This window comes from Rhizopus delemar, genomic scaffold (assembly GCF_000149305.1).
Source record: "Rhizopus delemar RA 99-880 supercont3.3 genomic scaffold, whole genome shotgun sequence".
NCBI classification, from domain to species: domain Eukaryota; kingdom Fungi; phylum Mucoromycota; class Mucoromycetes; order Mucorales; family Rhizopodaceae; genus Rhizopus; species Rhizopus delemar.
In genome coordinates this window covers 176294-198786 of record NW_027137829.1, presented here as the reverse complement: position 1 = coordinate 198786, position 22493 = coordinate 176294, and the positions used below count along the sequence as shown (strand labels likewise).

General features: G+C 35.0%; 9 protein-coding genes across 9 annotated transcripts; 4 read left to right on the top strand and 5 right to left on the bottom strand.

Annotated features, from left to right (window-relative positions):
* Positions 1-548: 548 nt before the first annotated feature.
* RO3G_04288 (uncharacterized protein) lies at positions 549-2979 on the bottom strand (the record flags this gene model as incomplete). Its single annotated transcript, XM_067658878.1, has 7 exons — positions 549-559; positions 673-963; positions 1012-1295; positions 1348-1415; positions 1476-1645; positions 1699-2751; positions 2808-2979. 7 exons carry the CDS (start codon positions 2977-2979, stop codon positions 549-551), a joined length of 2049 nt encoding a protein of 682 aa, XP_067514979.1.
* Positions 2980-5048: 2069 nt separating this feature from the next.
* Positions 5049-7625, top strand: RO3G_04287 (uncharacterized protein; the record flags this gene model as incomplete). Its single annotated transcript, XM_067658877.1, has 6 exons — positions 5049-5096; positions 5289-5614; positions 5667-5833; positions 5893-7053; positions 7139-7428; positions 7476-7625. The coding sequence occupies 6 exons, from the start codon at positions 5049-5051 to the stop codon at positions 7623-7625; spliced, it is 2142 nt and encodes a 713-aa protein (XP_067514978.1).
* A 359-nt stretch (positions 7626-7984) lies between these two features.
* RO3G_04286 (uncharacterized protein) lies at positions 7985-8981 on the bottom strand (the record flags this gene model as incomplete). The annotated part of the gene is made up of 3 exons (XM_067658876.1): positions 7985-8125; positions 8566-8736; positions 8826-8981. 3 exons carry the CDS (start codon positions 8979-8981, stop codon positions 7985-7987), a joined length of 468 nt encoding a protein of 155 aa, XP_067514977.1.
* Positions 8982-12591: 3610 nt separating this feature from the next.
* On the bottom strand, positions 12592-12741 carry RO3G_04285 (uncharacterized protein; the record flags this gene model as incomplete). Its single annotated transcript, XM_067658875.1, has 1 exon — positions 12592-12741. One exon carries the CDS (start codon positions 12739-12741, stop codon positions 12592-12594), a length of 150 nt encoding a protein of 49 aa, XP_067514976.1.
* Positions 12742-13189: 448 nt separating this feature from the next.
* Positions 13190-14301, bottom strand: RO3G_04284 (uncharacterized protein; the record flags this gene model as incomplete). The annotated part of the gene is made up of 4 exons (XM_067658874.1): positions 13190-13576; positions 13631-13704; positions 13757-14068; positions 14145-14301. The coding sequence occupies 4 exons, from the start codon at positions 14299-14301 to the stop codon at positions 13190-13192; spliced, it is 930 nt and encodes a 309-aa protein (XP_067514975.1).
* A 618-nt stretch (positions 14302-14919) lies between these two features.
* RO3G_04283 (uncharacterized protein) lies at positions 14920-15427 on the bottom strand (the record flags this gene model as incomplete). Its single annotated transcript, XM_067658873.1, has 5 exons — positions 14920-14933; positions 14981-14994; positions 15196-15227; positions 15307-15390; positions 15422-15427. The coding sequence occupies 5 exons, from the start codon at positions 15425-15427 to the stop codon at positions 14920-14922; spliced, it is 150 nt and encodes a 49-aa protein (XP_067514974.1).
* A 393-nt stretch (positions 15428-15820) lies between these two features.
* Positions 15821-17019, top strand: RO3G_04282 (uncharacterized protein; the record flags this gene model as incomplete). The annotated part of the gene is made up of 3 exons (XM_067658872.1): positions 15821-15947; positions 16118-16231; positions 16283-17019. The coding sequence occupies 3 exons, from the start codon at positions 15821-15823 to the stop codon at positions 17017-17019; spliced, it is 978 nt and encodes a 325-aa protein (XP_067514973.1).
* Positions 17020-17614: 595 nt separating this feature from the next.
* RO3G_04281 (uncharacterized protein) lies at positions 17615-17854 on the top strand (the record flags this gene model as incomplete). Its single annotated transcript, XM_067658871.1, has 1 exon — positions 17615-17854. One exon carries the CDS (start codon positions 17615-17617, stop codon positions 17852-17854), a length of 240 nt encoding a protein of 79 aa, XP_067514972.1.
* Positions 17855-19954: 2100 nt separating this feature from the next.
* RO3G_04280 (uncharacterized protein) lies at positions 19955-20236 on the top strand (the record flags this gene model as incomplete). Its single annotated transcript, XM_067658870.1, has 1 exon — positions 19955-20236. The coding sequence occupies one exon, from the start codon at positions 19955-19957 to the stop codon at positions 20234-20236; it is 282 nt and encodes a 93-aa protein (XP_067514971.1).
* Positions 20237-22493: the final 2257 nt, after the last annotated feature.

Genomic DNA, 22493 nt, shown 5'->3' with positions numbered 1-22493 from the left:
AAATAAACGTCCTTTTTTTTTTTTTTTTCTCAACACTTATTTACCTGCAGATTATGTTGGCAGTGAGAATTTTAGTGTTTACTAAAACTCATTAAAGGATATGAAGATACAAAAGTAATACAAGTGTATCAAATAGTGCTGTTTAGAGAAATACAAAAGATGCTTTAAAGAATTGTAATTAGATGGTTTTGATCGTTCTTTCTGGGTTTTGTAGGTAATACAGTAAATCAAGAGAAACACATCATCTTGGCTGGGAATTTCTCTTTTTCTGATTCACTGAGCTGTTCAAGTGGGAGGGTAAGGTTCTCATGTGTCAAGGGGAGAGGGTTAGTTGTCATACTGGTTCGTATGCAAAATGATGGAGCAAAGGCCACGATGTTCTTGGTTATCAGCGCGAATGGGGGGTTGAAGTTTTTGTTGAACACTGGCCTCAACACTGGCTTTAACTTGGTCAACGATATCATATAGGTCCTACAGTTCTCAAGTTTTAATCTATAAAAAAGAAAAAGAGCTGTATTTTACATGAAAATTTTTTTTTATATTTTAAATTATGTACTATCTATGATTTATATTTATACACACAAAAAAGAGAGAGAGAGAATGATACATGATTTGCCTAAGAAAAGAAACCAATACTTGTTTTCTTCTTCTTCTTTCCATCTCCAAACTCACTATCCCATTTTCTTATTTCTACCAATGAACCCATCTCTTCACTAGAGCTAGGTGGAACCATCTTCAAGGCTTCTTTAAAATGGTCCATTGTGATCACCACCTGGCTTGTTTTTTTTGTTTTGACTTGTTCTTGTACAGCCTTTAGTGCGGCTGCTACACATACGTTCTTGAGATCCGAGCCCGAGTAGTGCTCTGTGAGCTTGGCCAACTCGTGTAAGGATGCTTGATGTTGTTCCTCTTGGAGTAGTATTTTGAAGATTTCGAGTCGGTCTTGTTCGCTGGGTAAATCCACTTGGACATGTGTTAACTTTTGACTTGTCACTTCTTTTTACTATTTACCTAATATACGTCGAGGCATACGTCTCAAGACGGCATCATCCAAGTCAAATGGTCTGTTGGTAGCTGCCATGACAATCACGCCTTGGTTGTCACTAGTTAACCCATCCCACTCGACCATGAACTGATTGATAATCTCCCTGTGTGATTTTGATGAATGCTCAGATCCTCGCTTGCTCATCAAACTGTCCACTTCATCTATGAACACGACACATGGTGAAAGTTTTCTTGCCAACGAGAACACTGCCTTTACATTCTTCTCTCCTTGGCCGACATACATATCATATCTAATAAGTATCAGCGTTTTGTTTGGTCCCTTTTTCATTCTTTTTTATTTACACATCACTGGCTTGAATATCCAGCATTCTACTTCCGCTTTCTTTTGCTACAGCCTTTGCCAGCATTGTCTATTGCTTATGGATCAGAGCTGTTGTTTACGACCAATCACACCTCTACAGTTCATCTACCTTACCCGTCCCTGGTGGACCAAACAATAGCACACCAGGGATAAAGTTCTTCTTTAGGATACCATGCTTGAATAAATCTGGACGAATTAAAGGAAGTGAGATTAAAGATTGTAGTGTGTCGATAGTTGAAGTCGGTGCACGGACATCTTTAAAAGATCCCTGTATTTTGTCTAAAATAACGATTGGTGAATGACAGTAAAACAAGACAGCTTCTGTTCCTTACTCGGATCAACAATTCTCGTCAACAGCTTTCGTTCGTATTTATTACACGTTTGCTTTAAAGACTCTAAGTCAACACTACCGTTCGTCTGTAGTCCGAAAGCATGTGCTGAATTTAGTTGTCGTGAGCCTTGCTCTGATAGCTGGGATGTCTTGAACACAATGTCATTGGCCATTTCAAAATCCTCCAATTCCAATTCAGTCCTGTTGTTTTCCACAGCATGCCCGATGGCCACTGCTGCCCGTCGATCGACCTCCTGTAGGGACCAAACGGCATTTGATATTCCCTGCAGGTGCATCAAATCGTCAATCAATTTATCTTGGTGAGAGGGTATTTTCATCTTGAGCGCATGCTTTTGGTTGCAAATAGTGACCAGTCCCTTTGCGTTGATTTCAGCGATTCGTTTCGTCTTGTCTCCTTTCATTGTTTGTTCCCACTGATCCCACTGAGCTAAGGGTGGCAAGAGCATCGTACTGCGCATGTTGGACAAGATGGGCACAAAATAGTCCTTGACAGACGATGGTTGTGAATGTGATGTGAGAATCATCAGGCCATGTCCTTTTTGCTTTAAATCCTCTACTGCTGTCACTAGTGATTTAAGCATGAGACGAGTGAAAGCATCTTGCATGACAGCATAGTCTCTTAAGTAAACAATTTTATTGTTCCTTGTCTCTGAGAGCATAGTTCTAAACATGGCTGTATATTTATTTGAAACCTGATTTAAAAGAGAGGCTGTCGTTCTGTTTGTCTGTTCCTTTCCTGAGGTGGTCAAGTCGCTAAAACTAACGTCGTATTCCTTTTCATTGAACTTGACTGTTACTTTTTCATCTTCCTCTTCCTCCTCCTCCTCCTCCTCCTCCTCCTCTTCTTCAGCTTCCTCTTCCTCTTCTTCTTTCATGTCCTCTTCTTCTTTTCTGTATACCTTTACTGGATCGTCTTTGATTGAATTTTTTAAACGACTTGCGTCTTCTTGCTTTTCGTCCATCAGTCGTTTTACACTCAACATTGCATTTGAATCCATATCTTCAGTAGATATCACAGGTAAGAGTGATGCTGCTATATAAAAAAAGGAATCAACACATACAAATTATATTAGAAAAAGGTGGAATTACGGTAACGATGAAATGTTTGCTGTGCTAAATGGACAAAGTCAAACACATCCATAACAAGTAGGTCTGCTTTGAGTTTTAATGCAAGTCGTCGAACAATATGATCTTGAAGATAACATGCACCAGGATGAGGTATGATGAGTTCTAAATGATCTGTATGATTCAATGCTGCCATGGGTCCTTTAGGTGCAAGACTAGATCGGACACTGCATTCCAGTTCTTTCCATGCTTGATTATCAATCAATGAATCATATGGGTCGGTTGTAGTTAGTGTTATGTTTGAGTGAACAAAATAATTAGTGGATAGAAAAGTATCTGGTATATAAATATGAATGAAAAATAGTCTCTCCTTTTTAAAATAAAAAATAAAATATACCAGGAAGTTTAGCTTCTAAAAGTCGTTTTCGATTGATTAATTTTGATCTTCCACGGATAAGGTTATTTTCTATAATAGGTTTTCCGATATCGAAACAAGCTCTCGATGTATGTATCCATCGAATTAGACAATATCGAGATACTCTACTGCTCGTTCGGTTCAGTAGGACAGACATTGAAAGCAAAAAGTAGGCAAGTATCCAAGCAAAAAAAAAAGACCACTTCAAGCTTGTGAGTGGAACAGTCACGGCTTTTGAGTAACGCATGACTCGCGATGGATTTATGCATGTTTGTGAGGGATTCATTCAACTGCAGAAAACACAAAAAAGAATGTATGTAAAAGTTCAAACTGGTCTATTTCACTTGTATACCCCCTATCATTATCTTGTTTTGGTATAAAAATACTTTACAAACGTTACATTTATAGATCAGCCCAGTCTCTGTATAACTTTGTCAGATCATTACATAATACATACGCAAGAAATAAGGAATATAAAAAGAGAGAGAAAGAGGGGGAAAGAAGAAAATGGATCTAAAGAAGGTATAAAGACATGTTTTAGTATATTCACATGCATAACAATAACTCAAATTCCGTGACTTTATAGACTATATTTAGATGACAAGAATTTATTTAGTTCAGCAAGAGTCCGTCATTGAAATGTTGCGTCTCCATAAAAAAAATCCGAGAAAAAAAAAAAACCAAGAAAAAAAAAAAGGGAGGGGGGGGGAAAGAGAAAGTAAGGGAGAAAATATTATGTCACTGACAAGAGTAAAAGGTTAAATACAGTAAAAATAAAAAGTTTATTTTTTTTTTTTTACTAATAATTATCAATAAAGATGTAATTGGTTGGCACAGAAAAAAAAACAAAGTTTCAGTTGTAAACAATGAAGTAATTTTAAAACATGTTTATTCATAATATATGCATCACTATTATTCATAAAAAGGGAGAAAGAATAGGTTTTAATGACGATTAAAAAAAATAGCTTTTTTTTCAATTCAATCACTGACACTAATTAAAGTGTCTAATGATTGCTATCAAATCAATCAAAGTCAGTTATTTGTTTGCTAAATAATCATTATGCAAACCTTAAATAGTTATCACAAGTGGGGCAGAGAGCAAGGGAAGAGGGTAGAGAAAGGATGAAAAAGGAGAAAGAATAGATAAAAATAAGGGACATTGACGATTTATTAAGTCATTAAATGAATAAGTGAGAAAGTCAACAGGAGTAAAGAAACAGCAGGAGATTTATATTTTTTTGTTTGTTTCTTTTGACTTTATAAATTAATTGTTTACAACAAAATATAAACTTTAAGAGGTTATTATATTCATCCAAGCCTTTCATAAAGAACGTAGTGAACTACATTTTAACTATTGTCTGTAGATCAAGGGTTATTCCACATGACGTTAGTAACCAGCAAAATATGATTGTGTGCCTTTAATTTATAGACTCCAACGCCAAACAATCATTTCATTGGCTTAAAAATAAACTACAGTAAATGGGGTGACACTTGAGTTAAATATCCTCTTGCCTTATTTGCTCTAAACGATCAGCTTTACTTATTCCAAAAGAAAAAAAAAACTTTTTCTTTCTCTTTCTAACTTTTTTGTTAAAAAGAACCAAAAAAAAAAAAAAAAAGGTCCACTCAGATAATAAAATAGTGTTACTTTTTTTTTTTTTTTTTTTTTTCCACCTTCTTCTATTATACTTTCCTTTTTCTTTCTTTCTTTTCTTTTTTTACATGTTACGACTTTAACAAGAAACAAAAATACAACATAAATAAGCATAAGCACATTACACACACACACACACAATTCAACATCAAAACCATAAATAAAACCTTCCATTCCTTTATCGTCAGTCTTGATCATGTTAAATTCACCAAGGAACTCTGTAGCTCATAATCAACAAGCAAAGGTATATCAATCAGTATTTCCTTATTCAATCACTTATATTTATTCTAGTTGGCAGTTGATTATAATGAATTATTAAAAGAGTTATCATCTCATGAAATAACTTCAGTTGGATGTTATACTATAGGAGAGACTATAGGCGAAGTAAAACATAAAAAGCTAACAATAGAAACATCAATTACTAAAATGACTATAGGGAACATTTGGTAAAGTCAAAAAAGGCTTTCATAAATTGACTGGTAAAGTAGTCGCAATTAAAAAAATCAGTAAACAGCACGCACCAATGATGGCAAGAGAAATACATCATCACAAACAAATAAAGCATCCAAATGTAGTCATGTTGTACGAAATGATTACAACCGAATCAGCCATTCATATCATTTCTGAATATTGTTCGAATGGTGACCTTTTGGACGCACTCACCCTTTCTGGTGGTCGATGTTCTGAATCAAGAGTCTATAAATGGTTTCATCAATTGACAGATGCAATCAACTATTGTCATTTACAACACATTGTTCACAGGTACATTCACCCCTCTTTTTCTTTTATTATCCATCTCCTTATACATAATTAGGGATCTTAAACTTGAAAATATTTTATTGGATGCGGATGATAACGTCAAGATTTGTGATTTCGGATTCGCAAGATACACACAAAAAAATCAATATTTAGAAACATTCTGTGGCAGTCTGAGTTATTCTGCACCAGAAGTCATCTTGCGTAAAAAATACACTGGACCTGGTAAGCACATGTCGAATCATCCCCCCCTGTCTCCTCCTTCTTAATAACACATATTTTAGAAACGGATATTTGGTCTTTGGGAGTCATACTTTATACCCTTCTCGCAGGAGAATTTCCATTTGATGATGACTCGGATGTGATCACTCAAAGAAAAATTGTTCAAGTAGACTATCAAATGCCTTATTATTTCAGTTCAAAACTAAGCAACTTGATAAACGGTATGCTTCAACTCGAACCTTCCAATCGTCTCACTATCGATGCCATCATTCATCACCCTTGGATGACTGAAGTAGAAGACAGCAGGATAGATGAAGGTCTGACACCTTCTTCTTCTACCACTTCCAATAACAGTCATCTGACAGATATCGAAACCTTTGTCGAACCACTCTCTCCTCAGCTCAAATTTTCACCTCAAGTCAAGGCCAGCCTGGGCTTTACTGAAAAATCGCCTCGATTCTCTGCACCGGCCTTGAATCGTAAAGCGTTTGCAACTCAAACCTCTGTCAGAACCTCTTTACCTTCTTCATTTGCACAAAAAGGACAAGGCATGACATCGACCGAACAACGTTTGTTTACAGCCCTTGCCGCTGCTGGCTTTGATCGAGATGCGCTCATCAAAATGCAAACGGGCGAATGTGACACGTCGAGTACACTCTGGCATCTTTTGTTAGAAAACATGTCGACCCAGGCGCCTTTGGACACACTGGATTCAGTCCCTGATGCGTTTGCATCCGCCATAGAAAATCACTCGCATCGATCCTCTACAGCTGTTGATTGTGCTATTCAGACAAGTCCAGTGTGTAGTCGCCGGAACAGCCTCGTTCAACCAGAGTCGATAGAACCCGCTGCAGAATTAACACCTTATCCTAAGCCGATACCTCCTCCTACCATTCAGACCGTTGGATTTGGATCGACCACTGCCACACAAAATGAAAGGTCTGGTTGGTTTTCATCCGTTAAATCTTGGTTTGGTTCCAAACAACAACAACAACAACAACAACAACAGTCAATGAGCAGTTATAGTGTACCCATCGATATAAAGAATGAAGACGTGATCATGTCACCGCCGATTTATAGAACAGGATCTCAAAAATACCGTCGCAAGCTGCTTCAATTATCAGAACCACCTGTGAGTGAATTAGATCAATTGACTTATAACAACACAATGTTCACCAACAATAAAATAACAACGAGTCACACTGCGACACCAAGAGAGTTTAGTAAACCGCTATCAAGTCCCGTTATCATGCCACCTACAGCACTGACTTCAGCGCGTATCGTGGCCGACACATTCTCTATTTTTAGGAGACGCTAAAGAACCCAAAGAAGTGGATATTTGTGAAAAGCGTTATTCTATGATGCATCATATGCTTCAGCAGCAGCAGCAGCAGCAGCAGCAACCTACTCCACCTCCATCTCCACCTACTGTGGCCGCCACAAGGAAATCAGTAGAACACCTGGTTCCTTCACCGGTCATCAGTCCTATCGAAGAAAAATCAATTTGTCTAACCAGCCAAAAGACAATAGAGACACCGAAAGAAAACAATATAGAAAGGCATGACCATGTTCATTCTCCTGTTGGTTTACCTACCATAGTAAGTTGTGAAGAATAATGTACACAAAGATATTCATCGTTCTTTAGGAGCCTTCTTCCTTTAAACCACGATCTTCAAGATTTGAATTTACACCAAGATCAAGGTTGAGTGCATATGGTTTACAAGAAACTAGAAATGTACCAATGACAAGTAAAGCGATTATAGAAGAAGAAGAAGAAGAAGAAGAAGAAGAATAGATAAAATGAGAATCATAAACACTTTATTTAATCTTGTTATCATTACCCATCAACCCATTCATTCCTTCCCCTTCCCCCCCCCCTGCCTTTCTTTATACATTATTATATATCAGTATATCTTATTCCACTCTTTTATATACACAAATGCACCACACGTTTTTTACATACATATTTATATACATATTTCACATTAAAAAATAACATTCCTTTCCTTTCTGTAAAATCCACATCTTGTCCTTCCCATCAAAAATGAATAGTGTGTACACTTTTTGAAATAGGCTTTGCTATCTTTTTTCACCTTTTTCTTTTCGTTCATCTTAACATAAGCACGGATGAACTTGTCCAGGTCCAGATCCAGTTTACAATCCTGTGGTGAAAAGAGCCTTCGACAGAGTGGACAGGGTTGATGATCGTGAGCAGGCACGATTTGATTGGTGGCGTCCAGGACAAAACAAGTACAGTCGATCAGTGGCATCTTGGTCCACACTCTCTTTTTCTTTCTAAAAAAACAAGTGTAGCAATAATGTTGTTGTAAGCAGTCTTTACAAAACGTATGATGACATCCCTTGAGCGTAACGGGTTCATGCAGTATGGATAAACAGATGCTACAGGTCATGTCCTGTTGGCATGGCAATTGCTGTTCAAGCAGGCATCGTAACTGATCCAAAAGTTGCTTGTGCATCTCTTGGCTCTCGCTGTGTTTTTGAGTCCAATAGGACAAGACGGAGGGGGATTGGATGATGTGGCTGATGTCCTTGAGTAATTTCATTTGACTTTCTATATAGTATTCATACAACAAGATCGCTTGTCCTAGACGATACACTCGCTGCATACACTGTGATAAAGGTGTGCTCTGTAAAGAGTTTAGCAGATCCCAAAAAAAAAAAAAAAAAAAAAAAAAAAAAAAAAACAAGTTTGAACTTTGATTCCGTTTCCTTACGTGCTTTTCATTCAACATGAATTGGATACGATTCTCAAGATGACGATGATGATGTTGAAATCGAGAATGCATGGATTTAATTGATTCCTTTTCACAACACGATTCACGGATATCCTTTAAGCAGGTGAATATGAACTGTTGTGTTTTATTTTCTGACCTACTTTTTTTATTCTTTACAACCAATCGTTCAGTCTCTCTCTCTCTCTCTCTCTCTCTCTCTCTCTCTCTCATTTTTCTCATACAAGCCTTTTCTTTCTTACCGCATCACATAACGCATTCGATAATTCTTCTATCTGAGTCCTCAGGATGTCAGCGACACTCGTGACATGTTCATAAACACGCTCCATTTCAGAATACCACGCTCGCATGAAGGCTTGTATCAGGATCCAATCGTACTTGTTTTTCCTTCCAGTCATGATTAAGCTCATGTAGTGATGTACAATGGTGTGTATGTGAACAAGGTGTTGGTCGTAAAGAGGTGATAACTTTAAACAGACAGGAATGGATTCCAAGCGGTCATCGACATCGACGCTCACCGGCCTTTTCTGAGGCTTGTTGTTTCGAAATAACAGATTGTACCAAGTCATGAAAAAATATAAAGAAATAGTAAAGAAATGAGTGATAGATATACATTTATATATACTTTTTATGACTTTGATGTTTGTTAAAAATTAAGATAAAGACCGGCATAAAACAAGGTAAAATTTTAATGCCAAGTGAAGTGAGCTCTAATTCTTTTTGTTTATTAAAATAAAGCAATCTGCTCCTCTCCTGCAAATTTTGTATTGCTTTATCATTTTATACATCATCCTCTTTTGCTTACATGCTACTGACTAGGATGCATGAACCTATCATACAAACCACACAAAGAGAGATTGAAATTAGTCATGCAGCTCAAATTCAAGTAAGCAAAGATCATTTCACATCTTATATGCTCAGGAACATCATAAAAAGCAACCATCATCAAAAGTAAAAAGCGCTTTATCCAGCCAAAAGGAGGGTTAGACACGTCAAGTAGTAGTCATTGACCATCATTCAGTGTAGTTTGGGGGTCTCTGTTCTATTTGCTTTGTATCTGAATCGTACGAAATTTCATCCGACTTGATAGCTTCAACCAACACTCCCCTCTCATCCTCCTCTGATTCACTTTTACCTCTGCTTTTATCTGCATCAATGTATCCACCAGGTCATTCAAAAGTCAATGTAACCATGTGACGCACTCCAGAACTCACAAAGTGGCGCTAGTTCCACACGAACCACTTTCAAGTCAGTTGAAGGCGACTTTGAATGATTCTAACCTGAGTGAGAAATTTATAAGAGATGCTTTCAGGCGTAAAGAGTTCTATGTTCACAAGATGAGTAATGTACTTGATTAGACGTGTAGTGCTTCAAGAAGGAGGCTCACGCAGGTCATCCTATAACGTTGATGTACCAATACAGTAAGGGGTTTATACCACTCCCAATGGCTTTTAAAATCATCTTTCAAACCATACCAGACTTGAATGACATTATGGCTCACGATTTTAAAAACATGGATCTATATCATGTAAGGAGCCTCTTGTTCAGTGTGTGGCTTCATCTATCAAACAACCAGGTTTAATTCATTCGCTCATTAATGCAACAATGCGTTTTTTTTTTTTTTTTTTTTTTTTTTTTTTTTGGATGATTTGGAAACACAGGATAAATTTCCACATTCCTTTCTCTCTTATACATCATGTACTGCAATCATCATTGAATCAACATTACGTCCAATTACTTTTTTTTTATCCTACACATTTTGTTATTCATCTCCATTCAATCGCATATCCCTTCAGTAAAAATCAAAGCTTGACTCTTTTTTTTTATCTTTTGATTGGCGATACAGCTCACTTTTGGAAATAACCAAGTTCCTTTTAAAATTATTCAAAAGAGGTCACTTGTGATTTGATGAAGAGTTTTTTAACAATCAGGACCTTGCTTTCATCGTTCGTGTCCAAGTAACGATCAAACTGTTGATCGCAGTGTTATTTCTCGACTTGTAAATTACATTTATCGATTTCTATCAGACATCCCTATCCGATAAAACATTAAACTTTGAACGACAAGACCCATTTTTCAATTGAAGCTGACGATACTTTTACGATAAATGCTTTTTTTTACGAGTTGCAATTATTGTATCCCTAGTAGACTAGCTAATGAATGATGTTCTCTATTTCTTCATCCACTGTTGTTTTATGAGATAAATGGGCTTTTAAAAAAATGAAAATCATCAGCGACAGGCACACACTAGAATTTAGCTTTACAACTACAGAAAGCCTTGTTCAGACAGTAAAGCATGGTGCACCACTTTTGAAAAAAGAAGAAACAAACGAAAAACATCATGTGTTTATATTTATTAGGTTCAATTCTACTAGCCATATTTGCCTATTTGCTTCGAATTCTCTCTCTTTGTTTTTTTTTTTTTTTTTTTTTTTTTTTTTGACACATTCAATAAGGGGACAACATATTTTATGTTGAATTATTTTTCTCTGTTTATAAAGTTATAAATATTTTTTTAAAAAAAAAAAAAAAAAAAAAAAAACATAGAAAAAGAAGGTTGATTACATTCATAATCTAAAAGGCAAGATTGAACCACACTTATTTTGTATTTGCATCATGCATCTGTTAGTTCTTTTCAATAAAAAAGTATACTTTTGAGCTGCTTAAAGACAAACTATGCGATCAAGGGGTTTGTCATACTGTGGTTATGATATGATTGTATTGGATTCGATAGAATGGTTGATTTGAAAACCATTTAAAGAATCACCCAGATTAATTGTAAAGATCAAACACAATAAATTTGATTCTAAATGAACCATAAAAAACCAGTCAAAAAGAGCCAAAGGATGGGCCGATGATAACTAACTTACTATTTTATATATATTCCAGTTGATGAGAATTTCTCTCATTGGCCCAATACTAGTAAAACCCAGATGATATGGTAACTTGCTTACCGCAATCGTATGGTAGTGATCGTTGTGCAGTCTGTTTTACATGTTCCTTTATCAGTACCGTTCCACGATCGATCGGCGAAACTGCTCTCTTTAGCCTGCGCAGCACTATTGTTTTTAAGCTATATGCATAAAACCTGTTCTTGTTTTCCTTGTATAAAAATGATCTACATACCAATGCGACAAGATGTCAGACTTGGCAGGGTCAAATTCATGGGTGTTTTCTTGGAAGTTTAGTATAGCCTCCAACTGTAAAGCAGGGCAGTGAAAACGTTGTCAACCCATATGACTTCCGATGGTTTTGGGCATATCTGAGAGATAAATGATGGTAGGATGACTGTATCGGACTAAGCTCATATCCTTAAAGCTGAACTTGATCCTATTCTTGATCACTCTTAATCAGAATTTTTTTTTTCAGCACGATAACAATCCGAAGCACACGATCAAAGTAACAACGATTCATCACAAAGAGGAATCAAAGCATCTAGTGCATCCTTGATCCTCTCACAACCTGATCTGAGCCCACTTGATCATCATGTGGAGACATTTGAAGTTGAAATCAACTCGATATAAGCAAAGGGCAAGACAGGCTCATGGACTGTGGGTGAGAATCAATGTTGTGTAGGAAAGGTTTGACAAGGGCATTTGCTATAAACACATTGGTGATATACCAGCTGTAAGGACGGGTAGATAGGTTTGTATTTTATTTACAAAGTTAAAAAACCGTTTCAGTCATTTCATTCCCCTTTCCCCTTTCTTCAAAACTTTGAAGCAATCGTTTCATCAACTGTAATCGATGGGTTCACATCAACGCATTCCAAACTAACCTTCTTGTGTTCTTTATTGAGAGTACGTGGACGACCTTCCTTTTCATGTTTTTTCAAAAGTAATACCAAGTCCATTTTCATATTGCAAGGTCCATCTTTGTGCTGAACAGACATGTATTCCCAACTGATCTGCAGCAGTCGACGCATTCAAAACCTTCTCAAATACTGGTTTGAAAAAAATTTGCTCTATCTTGATCCGTGTAGGCTGTATACTGTCACTGAGGAGTTATTTATCCCATATGAACATCGCCGTCTTCTGGTTTATTCATATGTGCAGTAACAGTTTCATGGTTATGTTTGCGGGACGCACTATGCAAATAGGCAGCTTCAGAGCTCACGGTCTGAAAAGCGGACAACTCTTCATCAACGACATAGTCCATGGGATCAAGATAGTTACGCTCATCAACAGCATGGCCCTGCCCATCTTTGTACAAAAAAAATGTATTCATAAAGGAAAACCGTAGAGTTCGAAAAAGTTGATGTATCCATGTAGGAATGAATTCATCAGGCTCTTTTGTGTGACAAATTTTTACGCGGATACGAGATTCAATTTGTTATCGTACACAAAGATATCTGGGCAAATACTTATTGAAAGCTAAAAAAAAAAAAAAAAACTCGAGTAAATGATGAACAGGTTGTAAAACATTTTGATAACAGTGAGCACATACAATCACTAAAATAGAGAGTGAATACATGTATTTATGTAGATTACTGTTATTTTATAAGAATTTCACATGTTCTGTGCAAACATCCTTTTGTTACACGGCAAAAGTTCTATTCAGTAAATTGACACGTGTTTATTACATTAATATTAGTTGTAAAAAAAGTTTAAATTTTCTTGGGTTTGGATCTAGTATCTTTAGTATTAGTAGCATTAGCAGCAGCTTGCTTACGAGCAGCAGCTTTCTTTGCTTGATAAGTCATTCTGTAAAAGTTAATAAAGAGTAAAAGGTATGAACTCAAGAGAGCACATCCAAAGAGAGCAGAAGTTTCTGTACCAGCACAGCTTCCCATGTTTGGCAAATGTGGCCAATAGGTGTAAGCAAAATAAGTATAAGTACAAAAGTAAACAATGTTGAGATCGATAATGAATTGTGTGATTTGCATTGTGGTCAAGTACTTCTTCCACCAAATCTTGGCACCAGCAGCAGTACGGAAGTAGTAATAGTACATCAAGACGTGAACAGCCAAGTTGAGTGTGATAACTACCCATGACTAAGATGAAATATTAGAAAAAAGATTATACTTTGTAATACATAATTCACTTACGACAGACGTTTTTCCGTTAAGTTGAGTATAACAAAGGACCATAGTTAAAGAGTGATGATAATAATGAAGGAATTCTAATACATATCATAAGTGATTTGTTTTTTGCCATCACAACAAGACACTTACCCAACTTCTTTTTCTTCAAAACCAAAAAGATTGTATCAATCAATTCCCAGTATTTAACAAGATAGTTAAGATAATAAAGCAATTCTAAAGGTTGAGTCCAAGTGGATTGAGCACAAATAGCAGCCAAAAATCCTTGATGGTAGATGATGGGGAAAATTTGTTCAATCATCAGGGCCAAAAGTATACCAGAGACTAAAGTCAATAAAACATTGTGAATCATGAAAGGGATCTTCAGCTTGAAAGCAGGCAAGCCCTTCATGAATACCTGACCACCAAATATGAGAATAAAATAAGTAATGCAACTGATGGTAACTAGAAATGAACTTGAAATGTCAGCTCTCCCTTCCTCATCTTGTTTGTGTACACAACCCAACAAAAAAAAGCTTACCTTCATTAACTGTCGAAAGTGGGGTAACACCCTGTATGTATCTAAAGTTGGATGCTTTTTGACCAAGAGCAGCTTCATATGCCTTCTCGAATAAAGGATAAAGTGGCAAACCAAAAGGAGTTTCGGGACTGAAATGAAGGCTCTTCAAGATTTCCATTTTTAGTATTTTGGAAAGAAGAAAGTAAAAGAAAGGCTGTCAAATCGAAAAAAGCTAAACTTTTTATAAAATTTTTTTTTCCCAGTGAATAAAAAAAAGGGGGAAAAAAATACATAAAAGGAAACTGATTTAAACTCAGTTATTAACTTGGTAAACTAGTTTTGGAGGAAACGTTTCAAAGGCCTTGGAGGTGAGGCTGATATCTTTTTTTTTTTTTTTGGCTATCTGGCATGTAATTACGTTAAATTTCTATTAAAAGATTAGAGTGACTTAATCTCACTCTCTATACTTTGGAATAATCGCTTTCTTTGTCTTTGCAATGTAATATATTTATTTCTTCATATAAAATGAACCAACGCAACTTTTGCTTCAAATTTATTACAAAATGATGTATATCATTATTTTTATCTTCTGCTTGCTATGTCACCCAAGACATTCTTTTTTTCTTTTACAAAAAGAGACTTTCTAAATGTGGCTGAAGGGTTTTGTTCATTTAACTTTGACTCTTTTTTTTTTTTATTTTCTTTGACAGGATTTGCAGCTTGGCTCTGGTATAAATGCATCTCCAACTGGTTTAAATCAGGTTGCTCTTAAAAGGTATAATATTGCAACTTCAACCTACACATACGCATCTATGGTTAAAAGAAGAATACGTACCACATCTTATGCAGTACACTACCTTCTTTTAAAATCCTTTATTTACCTGTAATTATTATTTTGAAGCGTTTCACACATTGCAGCGTACTTGTTTTTTTTTTTTTCGATGTGACAATAAACATGTACCTTTTTTATACAATAATTATGTATTCCGATGAACTCTAATTTTTTTTGTTTAAAAAAAAAGTAAACCAGGGTAAGAAGTGAACTGAGCTACGTAGAATGAATAAGATATACATCAGTAAATTAGCTTTTGCTTTAATAATATTCTATATGTACATCTAGTTCTTTTTCTTCTTCATTTTTATCACACTTTTTTCACACTTTTTAATTAATTGCCATGGTTACATTGATGAATTGTATCACAGCAACCTGGTTACCAATGTGATGAACACTTGAAAAATAACACTTTTTATTGAAAGAAAGCCAGTCCTATATTAAATTGTGATTTACCTTCATATACCCTCATTCTATATTTATCTTTATTGTGTTCATCTTGTGAAAAAGGTAGAAATATAAATACATGCGAAATTCACAGCTATTTGGCACAGATCACTCTAGTTACACCATTTCCATTTTTTCTGCACCATTTAAAGCCCGTCTGCTTTTATTATTTTCGCTTGCTTACCCTTTTAGTATCCTCTCTTTTTTCTTTTTTTCTTATTCAATAATAAAACAGGAAGCAGGCAACCATGTTGGCAGATGAAAGACATTTAACAGAAAAAAAAAGACAAAAGAATTTGTTATCTTTCTTGACGAACGGTAAGCACCATTTTTTAGGTTCAAGTAATAGAAAAGGTAAGAAAAAGAAACGCAAATTGAAACATCAGAATTGATTTATATCCTTTATTAAGGGGGAACAATGGTTACTGGGGGCATTTTCGGTGCATCTTTAAAGTCAGCCTATATGTGTGGTTCATACAATGATCAATATAGATTGACTATTCCTGATCCTGTATACCGATGTTTTGAAGAGATTATGAAAAGAGGTAATATAAACAAATGAATATGTCTATCTGGGATCTAAATAATTTTTGCTTCCGCATGAATTTCTTAGGGTTATTGACGGAAGGCATATTTCGACTTTCGGGTGCGGCTCCTGAAGTAGAGCAACTTCGCCATGATTTTGACAGGCCCCCAACTTATGGAAAATATTTAGATTTGAGAAACAATGATATACATGCCATTGCAGGCGTAGTCAAGAAATACCTTCGACAACTACCTGATCCTCCTATTCCTCTTTCATGTCATGATAAATTCATTAGATTCTTTGGTAAGAGATACCCTTGCTTTACTTTTTTTTTTCCACTAAAGCAAAAAATAGACGAGTCTTACTCAAATAAGGCAACCATTAGAGCATTTGCTTCCATGATTCAACAATTACCAAGAGAACATTTTCATCTTGTGCAATACATTATTATTCTGACATCATCCATACAAAAGCACGCAGACACTAATATGATGAACTCTGAAGCATTAGCTATCGTATTAGCGCCTGTATGTACTGGACTTGAGCTCAACTTGAAAGAAATCCCTTCTTGGATGAAAAGACATACAAGGGCAAAAACAAGCGATATGAATCGCTGTGTTGAGGTCAATACGAAATGGACTCGTATTTGGACCTTGCTGATTGAATACAGTGATACTTTACTTGAACTGTGGAAAGACACACTTTGGGAGATACCTACCCCCCTTGGATGTAACACTGTTCCCTGTCGCCCATCTTTTAGCGCAATGCACCAAAATAGCTTGTCGAGTTTTCAGGAACATGAAACTGATCTGTTGACCATTGCTGCACCAATCAAACCACCCACAAAAAGAACTAGTAGCAGTCGCAGTCATGCCAGTCAATACAGCGAACGCAAAGAGCTCTATAAAGTAGTTATTATGAGACCACGCTATACATCTAAAAAATCCCAAAAGAACGTTAGAAGAGCTTCTGTCATATTTGATGAAGATGAAGATGTATTTACAAAACATTCAAATTCAACTTCCACAAGATCTTTTAAGTCATCTTTGTTTTCAAGGTCTTCGGTGAGTTTAGGAAACCCAGCAAACTAACAAAAAAATATGAAAAATATCTTTATTAAAGACGATACCCCCTCTTTTAAATTTATATGATATGCATTCTTGTTACACTTATTTGTTTTTATATGTAATAAAATAAAAAAAGCTACTTTAAATATAATAGTGCCTAATACTAAATGTAGTAAAGTCATTTTATTTTCATTCGATTTCATATGTCAGCATAAATTATATAGCACGAACGACGTGGTCATTTTGTCATTCTAAACGAATCAAAATGAAATTTATAAGCAATTTTGTCTCTTATTGACTGTTTTCAAATTCGTTAAATGATTGGCTATGTATAATGTGACAAATTCTTATAGAACACTACTTTATGAAGATCATCTTTGGCAAAAATCCTTGTCCTCCAACATCTCTCCAATAAAAATCCCAGATTTTGGGCTTTTTATATGAGGGGGGGGGTTTATCATTAAGTCGAGTCACATGGACTAATCCTCTTGTTGTGCTTCACATGGATATTGTTCCGAGGTGTTATCCTTTAGCATGATAAACGTATAAATACACTATTTTTTGTACTTTTTTTTTTATTCATTTTTTTTTCTTTTATTTCTCTTGCTTTACTTTTCTCATGTCATCCATTACCTCTGTTATCTCTCAAGCTGCTCGTCGCTCTTGCAATCTCTCAAAGAGAACCATGGTTCGCGCTTATTTTGCTACACCCACGGCAACCTTCTCAAAAATCGATGTCAAGCAAAAGCAAGAAGAAATGCAGCATCAATCTCCCGATACAACTGTTCATATTCCTCAAGAAGTTGCTGAATCTGAGGCTTCCTTTAGTCCCGTTATCAATCACGTCTTTGACGATTAATTAAATGGCCTGATATTTTGTGTATTCAATTAGCACTTTTCTTTTGTACATAGTTTTTATACCAAATAAAACAAGGTATCTCTTTACGCGTGTGAAAAACCGTTTGATCATTTTTGTTTTCGTCCCACGAAAGCGTTTGACGTTTGCTTTAAACTGAACACGAGTAGTTTTCCCACAGGCTGATCATGCAAACGAATGAAAAATTTCTCTAGTTCATATCAGCTGCTTTCTATAAGATGTATAAAATACACAATAGCATCACGCTATTTTATAGTCTTGTTTTTATTCAAAAAATAACGACAATTCAGTTGACCTTCTAATCACCCTTCGCGTCTAATCTAAAAGAATACCCCAATTGTAAGCAAATTGGGGTAGTTTATGACATGATTTTATAGTACGACAAATAGTTTTATAAAGATGATCCATCTATTGTAACCAAAGATCATCAACTTTAATTGAAACGATTCAACTTTATTTTTAGAAGAAAAACAAGATGTTTCTATTAGGAGCATCTTTGTTTTAACGAGACACTAAGTCATGATTTACTTTTTTAATCCAATCAAGAATCTATCCTTTTGATGAGGTGCTTCATGTCTAAATGTATACGCCATAGATAAGAAGATGATAAAGACATCTTAAGTTGCTCTCAAACATACTTCAATTCGCTTTATCATAATAAAGTCAAATTGGTAAAAATGATCCATAAGAAACTAAAAAGCAAGGCTTCAAAGTAAAGTAGTAAAATATTTGATGCTAAATCAAGCAGAAACAAATAACATATTTTCCATTGAGCTATGATTAAACAAATTTTTATTTTAAAAAATAAATAGGCGAAAAGAGCACGTAATGTATATAATACATTAAATTGCGCATGCCAGATCAATAAAGTAAAAGGGAAACTAAAAAAACCTTTTGGGCATAAAGTAAAGATATAGAAGAAGGGAAGAAGTATTGAAAAATACTTGAAGTACTTGAAACTAATTTTGGGTTAACCACTTTAAGATTTGAATACCAAATTCTAGAGAGATACTCCAAAATATACAACATGTTAATACCATGCTCGTCTTCAATTCACTCATTTTCTATCAGGAGAAAAATAAGCAGCAAGTGGATAATAAGATATCAACTATTTCTTTTTTGATATGTTCTTTTGTCATAAAAGGACAAGATACTTTATTTTAAAATAACTTCAGGTTAAAAACTAAGATGATATCGGATTTCTGCAACTGAAAGAAGAAGGCCAAATGGTTTTTAAATTTCAGCAGCTCAAATTATAATAAAGTCAATGCATCTATTTGATTGAAGCTTAGTCAAGCCAGTGAGTTAGAGATAGCAAATCTACCATGTATTGATCAACAGCACTGTCATGTATAGAGTATAATGCCATGTAGCAGTTATAGACTCTTTGCATCAAACTTCTTATTGCTTTTTGTACAATCATGGTGACATGTTAAGCATGTAAAGCGCGATCTGTCTTACCTTTTTCTCTAATCCTGTTTATGCCGTTGATATCCTTAAAGGATAAAGATTTTTGTCAAATAAAGGTAATAAATACCCAATAGAGTATAAAAGTATGCTATTTTCAGAACTAATATCGTGTTTTTGCAACTTTTATAAAACAGCCAATATATAAAGTGACAAGTAGGCATAGCGATTCCCTGAAAACAGTGCATTATGAGTGGATACTCACTACAATTATTATACAAAAATAGCTTTATTATTGCATTTATAATAAAATGTAATAACATTTCATTTTGATTTCATATTCTATAAGAAACACTACTCTATCATAGTCTCTTGCCCACCAAACAGATAAATTTATCATGTATTTTGATCTTACATAGCTTCACTGTTGTCTGTAGATCACCGTTTCATTTATTTTTAACAAGTGAGACATATGTTAACTTTGTGTTCCTATTAAAAAAGCAAATTATATGTTAGACAGAGAGTAATTGAAAGCTAAAATTATTCTCAGATGGCCGAGTAGGAGTGTATATAAAAAAGGCGACTATTTACCATCTTTCTTACTATTACTATCGCTCTTATTTTGAAATGAAATTCTTTAATCTTATCTGCTTTCTTGTACTCCTGAAGGTTGCTATGGCTATCAAAGTATGTAGTGTAAATTTAGAGGTCGACAACGATTACTACTTGGGCGCTGTAGGTCATGGTTACACTATAAGCCAATGTAAATCCAGATTGGCAAATCTCAGTAAAGCATTGAACAGCTTGAAGGTCAAGAAGGTCTTTGGTGATAGTCGAGTAAACTGCAAGGGAAACCAATGTGTATTAGAAACGTTCACCAGCTACCATTGTGATATCGTAAAGGCCGTTAGAAACAGCGGCTTTAGTATTCCTAGCACCTTCCCCATGTGTTATTAGATTTGTTGCACTTTTTTAAATCAATAAATTTGTTATCCTCAATTTTCTTACTCATAATCCTCTTATTTTATACGTCTCGTTTTTAATGGATGCAAGAGAGAAGTCTAAGCATATTATCTGTAATTTTTATCCCCGATGGTATCATAAACAGCATCAGCAAATTGTTTGATATTAGAAGAAATATTAGCAATAAACATTCTACTCTCTTATGTCAATTTTCCAGTCTTATTTGATCTTGTTTACTTGCTCAGATGTCAAGCCAGAATGACAATGCATATCGTTTTATTCAGTAACGTGTCCCCAGCACTTTTTGGATTCAAATTCATTTATATGATGACCCGCGCTTTTCTCTCATGGTGATAATACAACCAGCTATCAGTTTGGGTTCATTAAGCCATTCTTTTTAAAGTTCAAACGTATTCAATACAGTATTAACTTTATAGGCTCCGTGAATAGGAGAACCAACGTACATAGGAAGAATGATAGTCTTTAATTGTAAATTAATTCTAGCCTCTTTCTTCAACATTAGTACATTCAACATTAGTACATTCAACTGAGAAGGACTCAATACGTCTGCTATAAATGTCCATATCTCGGCAAAGGATTATACTGAAATGACTTGGTATCTTTCATCTAAGAGTCTACAAAGATATACATCACAAATGCAGTATCCAGAAGCAAAGCTTTGGTAAAATTATGAGAATTACACAAGCAAGGAAGGAGAAAACCACCTAGAAGCCAACCTGATCATCAACAGATATATTAACTAAGTTATCATTCATAGATTTGACATTTTATACAATAGTAAATAAACACAAGAAATAATTCATTTCTAACTACTACTATTACGTTTCTCTTAACATTTCCACTTTTTCATAACTTTCCTAAAGCGAGATCTTTTGTATCTCCAAACACCATATTGATTTCGATCTAGATGAAAGAGTAAACAATCTTATCTTTTTCATAAATAATTTAATATTTGGATATTTTACTTGAAACATTCGATCGCTTTTAATCCAAACATTTCGCGACCTTGCCAAAGCTAATTAACGCAATAGACCTAAAAGTGACATGAAAAAAGTTGAAGCTACTTTAACAATTTCAGAAAAGTTTCTTAGTATTTGAGAATTTCAATTATCAATTTAAGATTTTTTTTTTTCACGATCAAATAAAAAATACGATATTTTCGCTTACAAAGAAAGGAACGCTGTATCTTTTTCTTTTATGAAAATGTCAACAACAGAATGGACGATTTTAGAAAAACTATTACTTTCACAAGCTGTTTACAAATATGGTGAAGACAACTGGTTTCAAATTGCACGAAGTTTGAAGCATCATGCTCTATTAGATCGTCCTTCTGACTATTTTAATCAAAAGGTAAAAAGAAAAAAGGGAAAAGAAAAAGGGAAAAAAAAGGAAAGAAAAAGTATTTAGCTTTATGTTCGATTTTTATTCTTAGTTTATAGAGTTGTTCGCTGCAATATTATTTAATGATTGAAGATTTAGAGAAAGAAAAGTAATAGGATAAAAAGTCTACATTTTTATTATTAATCCTTTATTTTTTGTAGACGATCTCAGTTTGTTAGCACTCAAAACATGCCTATTGTTATACGACTCGCTAGACAGCTATATTCATTAAGATTGGAAGAATTAAAAAAAGAGATAAACAAAGATGAAGAAAAGTTTTTGATGCTCATTTCTGAAATAGAAGATATACGCGCTGGCAAACTGGATTATCAGTTTATTGAATACTCGAGTGAACATGAAAAAAACTCAGAATCGCCTAGGGTTGAAAAGACATGGCCAGGATCTTTGCTAGACAAAGAAAGATCAGATGGATTAGAAAAAGACGAAAAAACAGAAGAAGAGAGGGCCATTGTTGAAAATAAAAATAATCAAGATGCAGAAAGAGTTCAAGCTGCAAAGGAATCCATAGAAATCAAGGAAAAAGAGAATAAAGAATCAGGCTTGTCACATAAATCATTGGAAAATACGCCTCAAGAAAGGGAGCAAAAAGGACACAAAGAGATTCAAAACCCAGAACAAGTAGAATTGGAAGTAAAGAGTAACGTTATTAATAACAATGAGACAAGAGAATTTAAAGCAGATACAGAAAAGACACCGGATGAACGAAATGGCGTGTTTATTGAAACTGATAAAAAAGTTGACACCATCAATACAGATAACACGCGTCCACACCCCGAATGGGACCAACTGAACCACCTAGAAAACCATATAAAAACAAAACGCTTGGCTG